This window comes from Anomaloglossus baeobatrachus, chromosome 5 (genome assembly GCF_048569485.1).
Source record: "Anomaloglossus baeobatrachus isolate aAnoBae1 chromosome 5, aAnoBae1.hap1, whole genome shotgun sequence".
In the NCBI taxonomy this organism is placed as follows: Eukaryota; Metazoa; Chordata; class Amphibia; order Anura; family Aromobatidae; genus Anomaloglossus; species Anomaloglossus baeobatrachus.
The window spans coordinates 533,902,722-533,918,250 of record NC_134357.1 but is presented as its reverse complement, the minus strand read 5'-3'; the positions used below and the strand labels follow the sequence as shown (position 1 = coordinate 533,918,250).

At 43.6% G+C, this 15,529-nt stretch overlaps 1 protein-coding gene and 1 long non-coding RNA gene across 2 annotated transcripts in view; both read right to left on the bottom strand.

Moving 5' to 3' along the window:
* LOC142312176 (uncharacterized) overlaps positions 1-15,529 on the bottom strand; it is a 140,290-nt gene that overhangs the window by 54,851 nt on the left and 69,910 nt on the right. The window lies entirely within an intron of this gene.
* LOC142312142 (uncharacterized) overlaps positions 1,091-15,529 on the bottom strand; it is an 82,778-nt gene continuing 68,339 nt past the window's right edge. Inside the window, exon 2 of the mRNA XM_075351039.1 lies at positions 1,091-11,190. Within this exon, the coding sequence (XP_075207154.1) occupies positions 9,752-11,158 (1,407 nt within the window). The 5' untranslated portion in view covers positions 11,159-11,190 and the 3' untranslated portion in view covers positions 1,091-9,751. The remainder of the gene's footprint in view (positions 11,191-15,529) is intronic.

Below are 15,529 nucleotides of genomic sequence, written 5' to 3'. Positions count from 1 at the left end.
TAGGAGACAAGGACAGGTTGGAGGGTCACGCCTCGCTACCTTCAAGTGTACCCGTGGCTTGAGGGCAAGTCAGGGTTCTCTAGCTTACAGGCCCAGAGAAGCCCCCTGTCCTTGGGTAGTGGTCCATACGTGTGACAGAGGGAAATGACTAGTATAGGGACATTAGGTGAGCTCAGGGTTCAGACACAGGTTAGTGTCAGGAGGGGACTGAACCCCTGTTCCCTAGTGTCAGGGCCTTCCTCTCACGTTTCATTCTCATTGTAACCTGTGTTGCGGATATTTCTTTATCTGAGCATGACAACTAAGATGTCATCTGAGTGCAGTCAGATTTTTACGCACCCACAGACTTGAATGGGTGCACGCTGCCCAATTTACAGAGCCAATCACAGCATCCTTCAAAATTTTTTCTCATGTTGAATCAGCATGAGAAAAATATGCTGATCAGCACTTCCACATAGTACAACATTTTAATGTTGTAAGAAGCTTGATGCTGGTTATACAAAGTGATTGCAATTATTCATTCCAAATGGTGTGCAACCAAATATTAAAGTGGTGTTCCCATCCCTAAAATCCTTTCCAAATATGTAGTAGGTGTAATAGTAATAATATTAGCCAATAGCTCCAATAAGATTTGTAAATGTAACAGGAAAAAAAATTCCAGCGAAGAATCACGTTGAAATATAGAAAATTCACCTTTTATTATGAATATAATTAAAAAACATGGAATGGTGTGTCAGTCTCCGTAAGGAGTAAGGAGAATAGCTTCCCCTATAAAGAACTAAGGATGCTGGAGGACTGACACTTCCAAACATGTGGCTCTATTATCTTACAGCACAAAGCCAGCACTTCAGGGATTGGGGAGAGGGACTAGGAATGGGTGTAAGTGGTGGCATCTTTGGAATTGATTAACTGCTTTGGAAAATGGCACATTTAATGAAGAAAGGTCCAGACAGATTACTGTTTGGATAATACATAAATTGTTGTCTAAAATAAAACAATTAGGAGGAGGTGAAGTCCTCACTTTACAAAAGAAAAATGAACTCCGGCACACTGTCTAATTTCCCAAGAAGGATTTACGGACACGAGTTCATTTAATCTTGATCTTTTTCTTTATTAGTGTAGAAAAAAAGGGTGCTGTACAATAACAGAGAGTCTGCTAGAACACAACGTTTCGGCCTATTGGCCTTCCTTGGGTCGGATAATCTGATTAGGGTGTTACAAATATAACAAGAAAACAAAAGGACATAGATCAGTGTGAGAATACAGACAAATATGCATATAATAACAACAGTAGCATACGATATAAAAGCATATTGTATGAGGAGGATACAACATAGACTCTTTGGTCAAAATCTCAAGCCCGTCCGACAACTCAGTAGGTATCTGTGAACAACTAGAGGAAATACCGTGTATATAATTGTGAGAAAAAGATATTCCACAATAAGGAAAGGATCGGTGTGACAAAATCTAAATGAAATTTAGAGAGCAAGAGGCTCACCCAGTATGAGCAGGAGTCCCAGTAAATTGGTGGGAAGGTGGTAACATGTATGTTCTCTACCTATAGCGTAGGAGGAAAGTTGTTAGGTTAGATGGACTAGGTGTGAATTCTAAAAGTGTATTATCATGGTATAGCAGATATAGAACGTATCTATTTATTAGGAGTCAACGTGGACCTACAGGTTCAAAAACTAATTCAATGGCAGGTTTTAGGTAACTGTGGTAAAAGGAATATAAATGTCACCTTATTAATAAAGAGCTAAATGTGCCATACATTATGAGATCAATAGGATAGTACCTATAGGTAGGGAACAGGATGAAATCTTGCATGTATCGTGTACTCGGTTGGAGAGTTATTCAAAATTGAAGGCATACTGAACCAGCATGGCTACCACAGCATCTTGCATCGGCATGCTATTCCATCCGGTTTGCGTTTAGTTGGACCATCATTTATTTTTCAACAGGACAATGACCTCCAGGCTGTGTAAGGGCTATTTGACTAAGAAGGAGAGTGATGGGGTGCTACGCCAGATGACCTGGCCTCCACAGTCACCAGACGTGAACCCAATCAAGATGGTTTGGGGGTGAGCTGGACCGCAGAGTGAAGGCAAAAGGGCTAACAAGTGCTAAGCATCTCTGGGAACTCCTTCAAGACTGTTTACAGTGACTACCTCTTGAAGCTCATCAAGAGAATGCTAAGAGTGTTCAAAGCAGTAATCAAAGCAAAAAGTGGCTACTTTGAAGAACCTAGAATGTAAGACATATTTTCAGTTGTTTCACACTTTTTTGTTAAGTATTTCATTCAACATGTGTTAATTCATAGTTTTGATGCCTTCAATGTGAATCTACAATTTTCGAGGTAATGAAAATAAAGAAAACTCCTTGAATGAGAAGGTGTGTCCAAACTTTTGGTCTGCACTGTATGTCAAAATCATGACACCATTATGGTATCTATAGCCCCATCCTGTCCACATCCTGGGCGCAAACTGTTATGTAGGCCCATCCTGGTATATCTTACAATCATGTCCCCATCCTGGTATATATGCGCCCTCCTGGCTCCATCCTGGTGTGATCCCTCACCATGTTATGCACAGATTGAATAATTAAGAAGAAAAAAAAAAAGGACTCACCTTCTCTATGCTCCACCGATGTCCTCCTCCGTCGCCGGCATTCTGTCAACTGACAAGCTTGTAAGTGGCGAAGTGCATGAAGTCACTGTCATGTGTGGCCCCTTACAGCGCAGGCAGCTGCCAGAATATTAACTGCTCCACATGGCCGGGATTGTGGGTGTGGGGTTTTGAAAGTATTCATGTCCTTAATTTTCGGCCAGCACATCGCAGTGCAGGGACCCAACAGGTCTCTGTGCTGCGATGGATTTCTGCTGGTGCGCACTCTCGGACGCCCATATAAATAAACCATGGGCTTGGCTCGGTGGCCATCCTGCACACCTAGGCCCATTAGCGATACCTGCAACCGCAATTGTTAAGCCCTTGATTGTAGGGCCTCACTTACAAATTCCATACCTTAAAAACACATTCCTAAATGGCTATTTAAAGAGCGTCATCTTCATTTCTATCCAAACTCCGATTGTTTGTATTGTATAGGGTCCATAGAATAAGAATCCTCATTCATGATGTCATGATGTGTTGGATTACCGTATTTTTCGGATTATAAGACACAATTTTACTCCCAAATATTTGGGAGGAAAGTGAGGGGTGTGTCTTAATATCCGTAAGTAGCTCACTGGCGGGTGGTGGAGAGGGGTAGCAGGAGGCAGGGGCAATGCTGTGGCTGCAGAGGGTCTGCGGCAGCTGTGCAGGGTCTGCAGCGGCCTGTGCAGGGTGTGTGGAGGCTGTGCAGTGGCTTTGCACGGGCTGCGGTGGCTGTGCAGGGTCTGGGGTGGCACCGGCTGTGCGCGATGAGGGCTTCAAATAACGGGTGCGCAGATGGAGCACTCAGCTCAAGATCTCCGGCCCAGCAGCGGACTTAAGAAAAATGGCGCCCTGAGATCTAGACTTGTCATTGAACAGAGAGCTCAATCTGCGCATGCACCAATTCCTGGTGCATTATTTGAAGGCCTCACTACCTGGTGCCGCAGCGGCCCCGGCCCAACTGCCCCAGCACCAGCACAGCTGCACCGCACAGCTGCCACTGCCAACATTTTCTGGGACACCCGATGGCTGCACTGCCCAAATTATCACCCTACTCAACCACCACTGCTGCCCCCCTTTGGTAAGACACCACTGGATTATAAGACGAACCCCCCCCCTTTTTTTCCACCCTCTTTTTCCTCTAAATTTGGGTGCGTCTTATAAACCAAAAAATACAGTAATAAAAATAGAGACTTGTACACAATAGAAAAAGAAATTAGATTACGTGTTGTGGTGTGTAAAGAATAAAAAACCTGAAAATAATTACAGATTAAATAAATTGATTGCATAAAGTGCAGAGCATAATGTTGTGAATACAACATAGTGATATCAACGTCAGGTGACTGGTATGAGAGAGTTTGTGAGGGATAACACCAAATGTAACACACTTGCTCCCCATTCACACCTAAGACCTTGTAACACTAATGAGTGACATGGCACCGAGGAGGGAAAATGGCTAATTGGGCACAATGTGATTGTTTTCACTTAGGGGTGTACTCACATTTCTTGCCAGCAATTTTGACATTAATTGCCTTGTATTGAGTTATTTAGAGGGCACCAAATTTACACTGTTACACAAGCTGCACACTGACTACTGTACATTGTATTATTATTAATTATTATAGCGCCATTCATTCCATGGCACTTTACATGGGAGATCAAAGTGTCACATCGTCAGTGTTGTCCCATGAAAATATCTAATAAAATATATAGAAAAATGTGAGGGGTGTACTCAATTTTCTGAAATACTGTTTATACTACAGGTTAAATCCAGTGACTTACTGGTAATGTAACCAAATAAAGTTATTAATTTTCACTTTTCCTCTTCTGGCGCAGATTGCTTTGACATTATCCACAAACCTAAAATATATTGTCATAGCAGTCTCCCTTTGTGACCCCCTTACAGTAAAAAAAACCCTATACAGTATAAATGCATATGTCCACTTTTGTTGCCCCCTGTGCAAAATTAAAAAACCTCTTTGTGCTCCTGTTCAGTATTAATGTCTGTCTTTGTACTCAAATACAACAGTAGTGCCCCATTCAAACTGGCAACAATACAGTAGTAACCATTTATACCCTCATACATGAAAATTGCCTATTTAGAGAGGAAGATTACTCTAGTGCCACCTTTTATCAATAGCAATCTGTAAAGTCAATATCGACCCTTTAACCAGCTAATCCATATGACTATAGCTGGGTTCACACATAGCGACAGCGACAACGACGTCGCTGTTACGTCACCATTTTCTGTGACGCAACAGCGACCTTGTAAGTCGCTGTTATGATTGCGGCTTAGCTGTCAAACACAGCAGAAGCGATCATAACGACACGCGTCGCTGTGCTACATGTGCAGAGAGCAGGGAGCCGGCACTGGTAGCGAGAGCGGCGGACGCTGGTAACGAAGGTAAATATCGGGTAACCAGGGAAAGGTCTTCCCTTGGTTACCCGATGTTTACCCTGGTTACAGCTTACCGCAGCTGCCATACGCCGGCTCCTGCTCCCTGCTCGCTTCATTTCGTCGCTCTCTCGCTGTCACACACAGTGATGTGTGCGTCACAGCGGGAGAGCGATGACCAAAAAATGAAGCTGGACATTCAGCAACGACCGGCGACCTCACAGCAGGCGCCAGGTCGTTGCTGGATGTCACACACAGTGACAGCGACGGGACGTCACTGCGACGTCACAGAAAATGGTTGTCGTCGTCGCTGTGTGTGACACCACCCTTAGGATAAAGGCCCCTTTACACACTGAGACTTTCTAGCAATCCCACCAGCGATCCCGACCTGGCCGGGATCACTGGAAAGTCTCTGGTGAGCTGTCAAACAGGCAGACCTGACCAATGACGCAGCAGCGATACGGACCTGCAGAACGACCTAGCTGGTCGTATGGGGACGTGTCAAAGCAGCCACTTGAAAGGGAAGTCGCTAACAAAGTTGTTATAACGGTGTCAAACACACCGATGCATGCTACGCAGCGGGAAACAAAGAACCAAAAAATGGTCCTGTAAGATTTGTAGCGATCAGCGACCTCACAGCGGGGGCCAGGTCGTTCATGCATTTCACACTGCAATGTCGCTGGGGAGGTCGCTATTACGTCAGAAAACCGGTGACGTTAAAGCGATATTGTTAGCGATGTTGCAGTGTGTAAAGGGGCCTTTAAAGTGAAACCAGAATCTCAATTTGCAGACACAATGTTTGAGGTATTGTCACTCACCAGTGCAAAGTATGAGATCTGATTTGGCTGGGTGAGAGACTCAGACTGGGATCTAATGGGTAATGTTTCTCCTTGTGAAGAGTGACATGGCTGGTAAGTAATTGTAAGAATGCTTATACACTGGAGATCCAAATTAGAGAACAACACACAATTTCTTAAATTTTACAGTCATTGAGTAGTCTTATTTGATTATATCCTAACATGAGAAAACTAGCAGTATTTTAAGCCTATTTCATAAATTCAACTTTTTTAGAATCACATAATAAAAATGTAAATGAGATAAATGAAGAAGAACACTGATCAAAATTAGAGAACACTTTCAGATACCCGCAAGTTATTGGTGTTAATCTGGCACCTGGGGATAATTTCCTTAATTATCTAACAAACCCTAGGTAACTGGCAGCCTAACTTTTCAGTTTGCACTGACATTGCAAAAATGGTGTGTCATTCCAAAGTGACTGAAACCCTCCGGCACCAGGTTGTCCAGATGAAGACCAAGCCCTAGCAAGAGAATTTGGTTGTTCCAGGTCTGTGATTTCAAAAATATTGCAATTTTACAACATCACAAACTAAAGTCCCCCAAGAAGGCTGGTCGCCCTCGAAAGAAAATGCGGAGAATCTACATGGGTAATCGTTTTAACGTTGCAGCCGGAATATCTTGTCAGTTCAGCACTGAACAGTGTAAGGATCTGTTTTGTCATACAGTGTCATGACGTTTAAGAGTATTTGGACTGAAAGCCCACTCTGCAGTGACCAAACCTCTCAGCAGAAAGCATCAAAAGGTTAGACTAATCTTTGGTGAGGAGCATGTTCTGTGAACAGAAGTAGTCCACAGTTCATTTTAGCGATGAAAGCAGGTTTGATTTATTTGGGTCTGATGGGAAACATTATGTTCGTCAACAAACTGGTTAAAGACTGAACCCAAAGTGTGGTAAGGAGTCATTGAAAGGTGGTGGAGAAAGTGTCATGGATTGGGGAATGTTTTATGTTTTCTGCAGCAGGAGTTGGACCTCTCATTGAGCTACATGGCAGAGTAAATGCAAGTGTGTATCAGAACCTTCTTCAACAATACGTGGTTCCTTACTTGCGTTCATCACTCAATCAGCCAACAATTTTCATGCAGGACAATGCGCTCTGTTACACAGAAAAACGAGTAAAGCAGTTCCTTGAAACAGAAAACATTGAAACAATGAAATGGCCAGCTTAGGTTCCTGATCTAAACCCAATAGAAAACCTCTGGAAAATCCTTGGTGGCAAAGTTATGGCCAAGAAATCTACAACAGTCAAAGAACTGTGGAAGAGATTGGAATAGGAGTGGACCAAAATCACACCAGAGCAGTGTGGGAGATTAGTGATGTCCTATGGCCGCAGATATGCTGAAGTCTTTCAAAGCAAAGGCCTGTACACTTCCTACTGATTGGTGACTGTTGTTAATTTGTTACCTTCAGAAAATTGAGTAATCTTTCTCTGTCCTAGAGTCATTGTTGTTCTTTAATTATGATCATTACGTTTTGGGCAAAATAAAGGTTTTATGTTTATAAACTTTGAATCTTTTGGAAAACACTGTTCTAGTGGCATGATGTACCCCTTCCAAAGTCATGCAATGCTCCTTTGGGAAATGAAATATGCAAATTGACGTCTTCAGAGAGGAAAAGGACTAGAACACTAGTGTCACCTATTGGAAGAAGCAATCCTAAAATTTATTAATGACCCTTTAACAAGCCTTTCCATGTGACTTAGGATAAAAGCCAAACCAGAATCATCTGAATTTGCAGACAGTGTGTCCCCGGGTATTGACTTTTAGGATTAAATAGGTGGCACTAGAGTCAAAAATTTCTTATTCTATGAAGTACCAATTTGCATATTTAATTTCCTAAAGGAGCATTGCATGGCATATAAGCCTTTATAGAGTGACATGAAAATCATGTCACTCCACAAGGAGAAATATTATCCCTTACCCAGTGACAGTAATGGCTTTAACCTTTTATGCCTCAATACAGTTGGATCAATAAATTATGTATGGGTTAGAATAGGGAATATTAATATGCTACTTTGTGGAGTTATAGTGTCCCTTTTTCTGACCCACATACAGTAATATTGTCCCCCAATTGACCTTAAACAGTAATAATGTTCCCCACTTGCTACAATAAACATCCCACTTGCTACCATAAATAGATAATGTATGTTCCTAATTCTGGCCTCAATCTTGTAATATCCCCATTCCTGGCCTCTTTCTTTTATAATGTTCCCCATCTTGTAACAATGTCTCTGTCCTGCCCCCTTTCTTTAGCCATGTCTCCATCCTGTCCCAATTTTTTTTAATATTGCTACCCCATCTTGGCCCCTTCCTTTAATAATGTCCCCCCAGCCTCACCTTTCTTTTAGCAAGGTCCTCTATTATGGCCCCTTCCTTTAATAATGTCCACTGTCTTGGTCTCTATCCTGTAATACTGTCCTCCATCCTGGTCTCTTTCTTTAATAATGTTCCTCAGCCTGTAACAATGTCTCTGTCCTGGCCCCTTTCTTTAATAATGTTTTCCGTTCTTGCCTCTTTTTATAATGTCCCCCATCCTGGCCCTTTCCTTTAATTATGTCAATATCTTGAACCCCATCCAATTATAATGTGCTTAGTCCTGGTCACTATCCTGTAATAATGCTACCCAACCTGGCACTCTTCCACAAGACAAATAAAAAAAAATAAGAGAGTTTTCTCAACTGTCTTCCTCTATACTTGGTGCAGCATAGCAGGATGGCACATGGTAGTTATGTCACACCCAACACGCACACCAACGTCATCTGCTAACTTGTGAATGGCTGGTGGTCTGCATAGCTTTTGTTGTGCTTGTAGCTAGTGTCCTATACCAAGGACACCCATTCTGCTAAAAATGGCGCTGGTGGGCTCTCTTCCTCCGTGGGCCTGACTACATCATCTGCAAAGTGCTTAGTGGAAACTGGGCCTTGTAGCAGTCACATTATGCCCTTTATGCCCAGGTGCGGGTTCCAGTCACTTTTACTGGCTCAGGTGGTATTGCACCCGGAGTGCTGGTCCTCGCTGTCAGAGATTCCGGTCGATCTCGGGCAGGTCAGAGGCTAGATCTGGTTTGGTAATCTGTGGCCTTTCTTCTCCATGCAATGCTCAGTCTCATGTTCTGGCGACTACTCCCTTTTGGTCCACGATTACAGGTGCCGGGTCCCGTCTCTCTAGGTGTCACTAGCCCGGACTTGGCTGTGCTGTCTCTATGATGTTACATCCAGACAGCTCTGTTCTGCCTCCCTGAGGGCCTGGCAGCAGCCCCCAGGAAGCTACACTTCGTGTATCTGCTCTGCCTCGTGTCCAAGCTGTTCTCCCTCTCACTAAAATTGAAACTGCTAGTTTTCTACTCCTAACTGCCCATGCCCCCACTTTTGCAAGTTGCTATGGCAATCACTCTTGCACTAATTAGTGGATGCCACCTGGCGTCTGCCAGGAAGTGTGTGTATAGAAACATTGTTAACCCTTTCCTAGTGACTGCTTCTCCCTGCTGTATGGTAGTGTGAGGTGTGTGTAAACTTACCGGACCAACCTCTCCTTGCCGGGGAAGGCTATAATGATATAACCTGTAGCGACCAATCTCAGGGGCGCTATAGTATTTTTTTGTACAGTTTGTGAAATGATATGGTTTTTCCCCGTGTGAAATTTTCTTAGTGGTCAATAAAATGTGATTTACCAGTAAAATATTTCTCAACTTCTAGATATGAAATCTCCCCATATGAGATTTTTGATGTTCAAAAAAAATGTCATTTGCTGGTAAAATATTTTTGTATTCTGAACATGAAAAAGGCTTCTTCCCCGAGTGAACTCTCTGATGTTTAACAAGATTTGATTTTTCTGGAAAACATTTTCCACATTCTCAACATAAAAACGGCTTCTTCCCCGAGTGAACTCTCTGATGTTTAACAAGACTTGATTTTTCTGCAAAACATTTCCTACATTCTGTACATGAATATGGCTTCTCCCCTGTGTGAGTTCTCAGGTGACAATCTAATTGTGAACTTTGAGTAAAACATTTCCCACATTCTGAACATAAATATGGTTTCTCGCCTGTGTGAATTCTCTGATGCCTACCAAAATGTGATTTATTTGCAAAACATTTCCCACATTCTGAACAAGAAAAGGGCTTGTCCCCTGTGTGAATTCTTTGGTGCCTATCAAAATGTGATTTATTTATAAAACATTTCCCACATTCTAAACAAGAAAAGGGCTTATCCCCTGTGTGAATTCTTTGGTGCCTATCCAAATGTGATTTACATGTAAAACATTTACCACATTCTGAACATGAATATGCCTTCTCCCCTGTGTGTATTCTCTGATGTGTAAGAAGATTTGATTTATAAGAGAAACAATTTCCACATTCTGAACATGAAAAAGGCTTCTTCCCTGAGTGCATATTCTGATGGAAAATCAAATTTGATTTTCTTGTAAAACATTTACCACATTCTGAACATGAATATGGCTTCTCTCCTGTGTGTATTCTCTGATGTGTAAGAAAACTTGATTTATCAGCAAAACATTTCCCACATTCTGAACATGAAAAGGGCTTCTCTCCTGTGTGTATTCTCTGATGTGTAAGAAGACTTGATTTATCAGCAAAACATTTCCCACATTCTGAACATAAAAAGGGCTTATTCCCTGTGTGAATTCTCTGGTGCCTACAAAAATTTGATTTACTTGCAAAACATTTCCCACATTCTGAACAAGAAAAGGGCTTATTCCCTTTGTGAATTCTTTGGTGCCCATCAAAATGTGATTTATCTGTAAAATATTTTCCACATTCTGAACATGAAAAAGGCTTCTTCCCTGAGTGCATTTTCTGATGGGCAATCAACTTTGATTTACTTGCAAAACATTTTCTACATTCTGAACATGAATATGGCATCTCCACTGAGTGAACTCTTTCATGTTTAACAAGACTGTATTTCTGGTTAAAATATTTTCCACACTCTGCACAAGAAAATCTTTTCTCCTCTGTGTGAATTTTTTTACATGTAATAAAAGACATTTTGAGGGAAGAACTTTTTCCATATTCTGCATTTGAAAATGGCTTCTTTGCTGTAAGAGAGGTTTGATTATTAATGCTTCTCTTTTTACTTTTATTTTTCTTAACAGTCTGTGATGAATCAGATGATAGGACCTGTTTAACAGCATTAGCTGATAGATTTTTGCTGTGAAGGGATGATGGGATATCTGGAATAATAGCATTCAGTAAAGTTAGATCTTGTGTGATATCAAGGTCATCAGAGTTAAAAATGGCAGACATCAGTTGAGCCTCTGATCTCCTAGTACAGTCATCTGCCAAAAATAAAAAAATATAATTTTTCACTAAAAAGCCTTAAAATTATGTTCTTATAACATTTTTAAAATATGCATAGAAATTGTAAGTTATGAAGCAAAATTCAGTTATTTACCAAGAAAAAAAGATTCCACAATCTTAACATTAGAACTAATAGAGCATGATGTTCAACCCTCTTTGTTCATACGCCCTTAAAACATTGAAATAATAAGCCACCCAAAAATGTGGAGGCCAAAATGATACCAATAAATACTTCAACTCCGCCTCCAAAAAAACAAGATCGCAATGGAGTCTGTCAGTTATCAATGGGAAAACAAAGGTTACCACATTACTAGTGGCTGAAAGGCTGTAGAAAAGCAATAGGGCTTCCATAAACCAATCCAGCAAAACCTGTCCTCCCACAGCTAAATGTTCCCCTCGCTTCTGAGCCTTGCAGTGTGCTCAAACATTGTAAGACTGAGTTCCAATGTCCTGTAATCATCCATTAGAATGGATCCTGAAGAGACCCACTGGCAAAATTATTTCTGCTGGATAACCTTGGAGTTTATGGCGAACAGATCTATAACAAATGCAAGAAAAAAGAATGGCTAAATAGCCATCTGTTAATGGATCCGTTCTCTATAGACTCCCATGTTAAAATAAAACGTATCGAGCAGATGTGTGCATGACTCCAATAACACAAGCTGGGCACTAAAATGGCGTATTTGTAGTTACTCTCTGCAACAGCCACTGCGTGCTAATTTCAATAAATATTAATTACTATTTTTATTTATATAGCGCCAATGTATTTCACAGCACTTTACAATTTAGAGAGGACATGTACAGACAATATCAGACATTACAGAATAACACAATTCAACTCATACCAAGAGGAGTGAGGGCCCTGCTCATAAGCTCCAATCTATGGAAATAGAGGAGGAACAAATAGCCCCGACCTCCAAAAAAACACTACTTTAGCATATGCTCACATGTTTCGTTTTTTACATTTTTCCTTCTTTTTCGATTAGAAAGGGCTGTAACTAATACATTATATTTGTGTCTGTCTCACACCTTTTTTGGGACATATTTGACAGCACTTTAAAAGGTCAGCTACAATGTGCCCGTTGGGATGTTGACCTTGCCCTCCTCCACCAGCACCACCGGTTCCAGTGGCCATCTAAGGGCCACTGGCTGTCCTCAAATCTCACACTTCTTAGGGCTCTCAGGTGGGCCCTGAAACATACATTGGGGAGGGATGGCAGTCATTTGTAGTTTTCTGCATCCCATATATCATTAGTGTGAAAGTTGGAATACGTACTCCATAACACTTTACAGTACTATTGCCAATGTGGCCATTTGGATGTTGGCCTTGCCCTCCTCCTCCTCCATCAACACCACCGGATCCAGTGGACCTGTATTCAAATGTAGAAAGGGCAAATTTGTGAAGCATGCAGCACCGTGGAAGTGGCAGTTGTTTCGCTCTGGAACTCAGGCTTTATTCCAATGGCTAACACCGAGGATTTAAAAAAAATCAGTTTACCCAGGGAGAATGGTTCAGACACCATGTAGCACAGCATCAGAAGGTACTCCAAACAGCTTTTTTTTTTTAAAAAAATTGGTAGGATAAGCAACAGGGCATAACATGCCAAGGAGTTTAATAAATTCAGTTTCCCCAGTGGATAATGGTTGAAACACCACGTAGCAAAGCATCAGAAGGTACTCCCATCAGCTCTTTTTTAAAAAATTGGTGGGATTTGCAAAAGAGCATAACATGCCAAGGAGCTAAAAAAAAAGAGAATTTTGTTTACTTACCGTAAATTCTTTTTCTTATAGTTCCGTATTGGGAGACCCAGACCATGGGTGTATAGCTTCTGCCTCCGGAGGACACACAAAGTACTACACTAAAAAGTGTAGCTCCTCCCTCTGAGCATATACACCCCCTGGATAACCAAATATAGCCAGTTTAGTGCAAAAGCTGAAGGAGAACAGCCACCCACAAGTAGAGATAGAGCAAGAACCGGAACAACTGGAGCCTCTGTCTACAACAACAGCCGGTGATACCACGCGGAACAAAAAACTGCCAACAGGCAACAGGGAGGGTGCTGGGTCTCCCAATACGGAACTATAAGAAAAAGAATTTACGGTAAGTAAACAAAATTCTCTTTTTCTTTATCGTTCCTATGGGAGACCCAGACCATGGGACGTCTCAAAGCAGTCTATGGGTGGGAATAAACAGAAAACTGAGAAGTAGGCGAAACCTAACTTCACAAATGGGCGACAGCCGCCTGAAGGATGCGTCTGCCCAAGCTCGCATCTGCCGAAGCATGAGCATGCACTTGGTAGTGCTTCGAAAAGGTATGCAGACTAGTCCAAGTGGCAGCCTGACAGACCTGCTGAGCCGTAGCCTGGTGCCTGAAAGCCCAAGAGGCACCGACAGCTCTGGTCGAGTGTGCCTTGATCCCCAGCAGGGGAGGCACTTGAGTACACTGGTAGGCATCGGAAATGGCCGACCTAATCCAACGAGCTAGGGTCGGCTTAGAAGCCGAGAGGCCCTTACTCCGACCTGTGGTCAGCACAAAAAGAGAGGTGCACCGCCTAAGAACAGCGGTGCGATACACATAGATCCGGAGCGCCCGCACCAGATCCAGAGTATGCAACGCTTTTTCAAAGCGATGAACAGAAGCCGGACAAAAGGAAGGCAGGGAAATGTCCTGGTTAAGGTGGAAAGGAGAAACCACCTTAGGGAGAAAGTCCGGAGTCGGACGGAGAACCACCTTGTCTTGATGAAAAACCAAAAAAGGTGACTCCGAAGAGAGCGCAGCCAAATCAGAGACTCTCCTGAGGGAAGTTATGGCCACTAGAAAGACCACTTTCTGTGAAAGACAAGACAAAGAAACCTCTCTAAGAGGCTCAAAGGGGGGTTTCTGCAAAGCCGTGAGGACCAGATTAAGGTCCCAGGGATCCAAAGGCCGCCGGTAAGGCGGAATGATGTGAGATGAAGGTGCGCACCTGAGCCAGCCGGGCGATACGCCGCTGGAACAACACTGACAGAGCCGAGACCTATCCCTTGAGGGAATTGAGGGATAGTCCTAGCTGCGGACCGGACTGTAGAAAGGACAGGAGGGTCGGCAAGGAAAAAGGCCAAGGAGCATGGCCGGAAGAGCGACACCAGGACAGGAAAATTCTCCAGGTCCTGTGATATATTTTGGCCGAGGAAAACTTCCGAGCCCGAGTCATAGTGGAGATGACTTCAGGAGGGATACCAGAAGTCGTCAAGATCCAGGACTCAAGAGCCACGCCGTCAATCTGAGAGCCGCAGAATTCTGGCGGAAAAACGGACCTTGTGAGAGAAGGTCTGGACGGTCCAGGAGATGCCACAGCACCTCTATGGACAGAAGGTGCAGGTCTGGGTACCAAGCTCGCCTGGGCCAGTCTGGAGCAATGAGGATGACCCGACGGCCCTCCATTCTGATCTTGCGCAGGACTCTGGGCAAGAGAGCTAGAGGGGGAAACACGTAAGACAGACGAAACTGGGACCAATCTTGAACCAGCGCGTCCGCTGCAAAGGCCTGAGGATCGTGGGAGTGAGCCACATAAACCGGAACCTTGTTGTTGTGCCGGGATGCCATTAGATCCACTTCCGGAGTGCCCCACTTTCCACGCCTGGGATGTGGACTGCGGATATGGTGGACTTGGAGTCCTCCGTCCACTGAAGGATGCGTTGAACCTCCAACATTGACAGGCAGCTGCGTGTCCCGCCCTGGTGATTGATGTAGGCAACCGCTGTCGCGTTGTCTGACTGGACTCGAATGTGCTTGCCCGCCAACAGGAGGTGAAAGGCTAAGAGAGCTAGAAGCACAGCTCTGATTTCCAGCACATTGATCGAGAGGGCTGATTCGGACGGAGTCCAAATGCCCTGCGCTCTGTGGTGGAGATATATTGCTCCCCAGCCGGATAGACTGGCATCCGTGGTGAGGATCACCCAGGACGGGGCCAGGAAGGAGCGCCCCTGAGACAGAGAAAGGGGCCGAAACCACCACTGAAGGGAGCCCCTGGTCTGTGGCGACAGAGCCACTAACCTGTGCAAGGAGGAAGTCCGCTTGTCCCAACAGCGGAGAATGTCCAGCTGCAGAGGACGCAGATGGAACTGGGCAAAGGGAACCGCTTCCATTGATGACACCATCTGACCCAGCACCTGTATTAGGTGCCTGATGGAATGACGGCGGGGCCTCCGCAAAGAGCGCACCGCCAGATGGAGGGACTGCTGTTTGACTAAGGGCAGCTTCACAAGTGCCGGCAGAGTCTTCTGGGTCGGAGTCAGAGTGGACTTGGGCAGATTGACAAGCCACCCGAATTGGA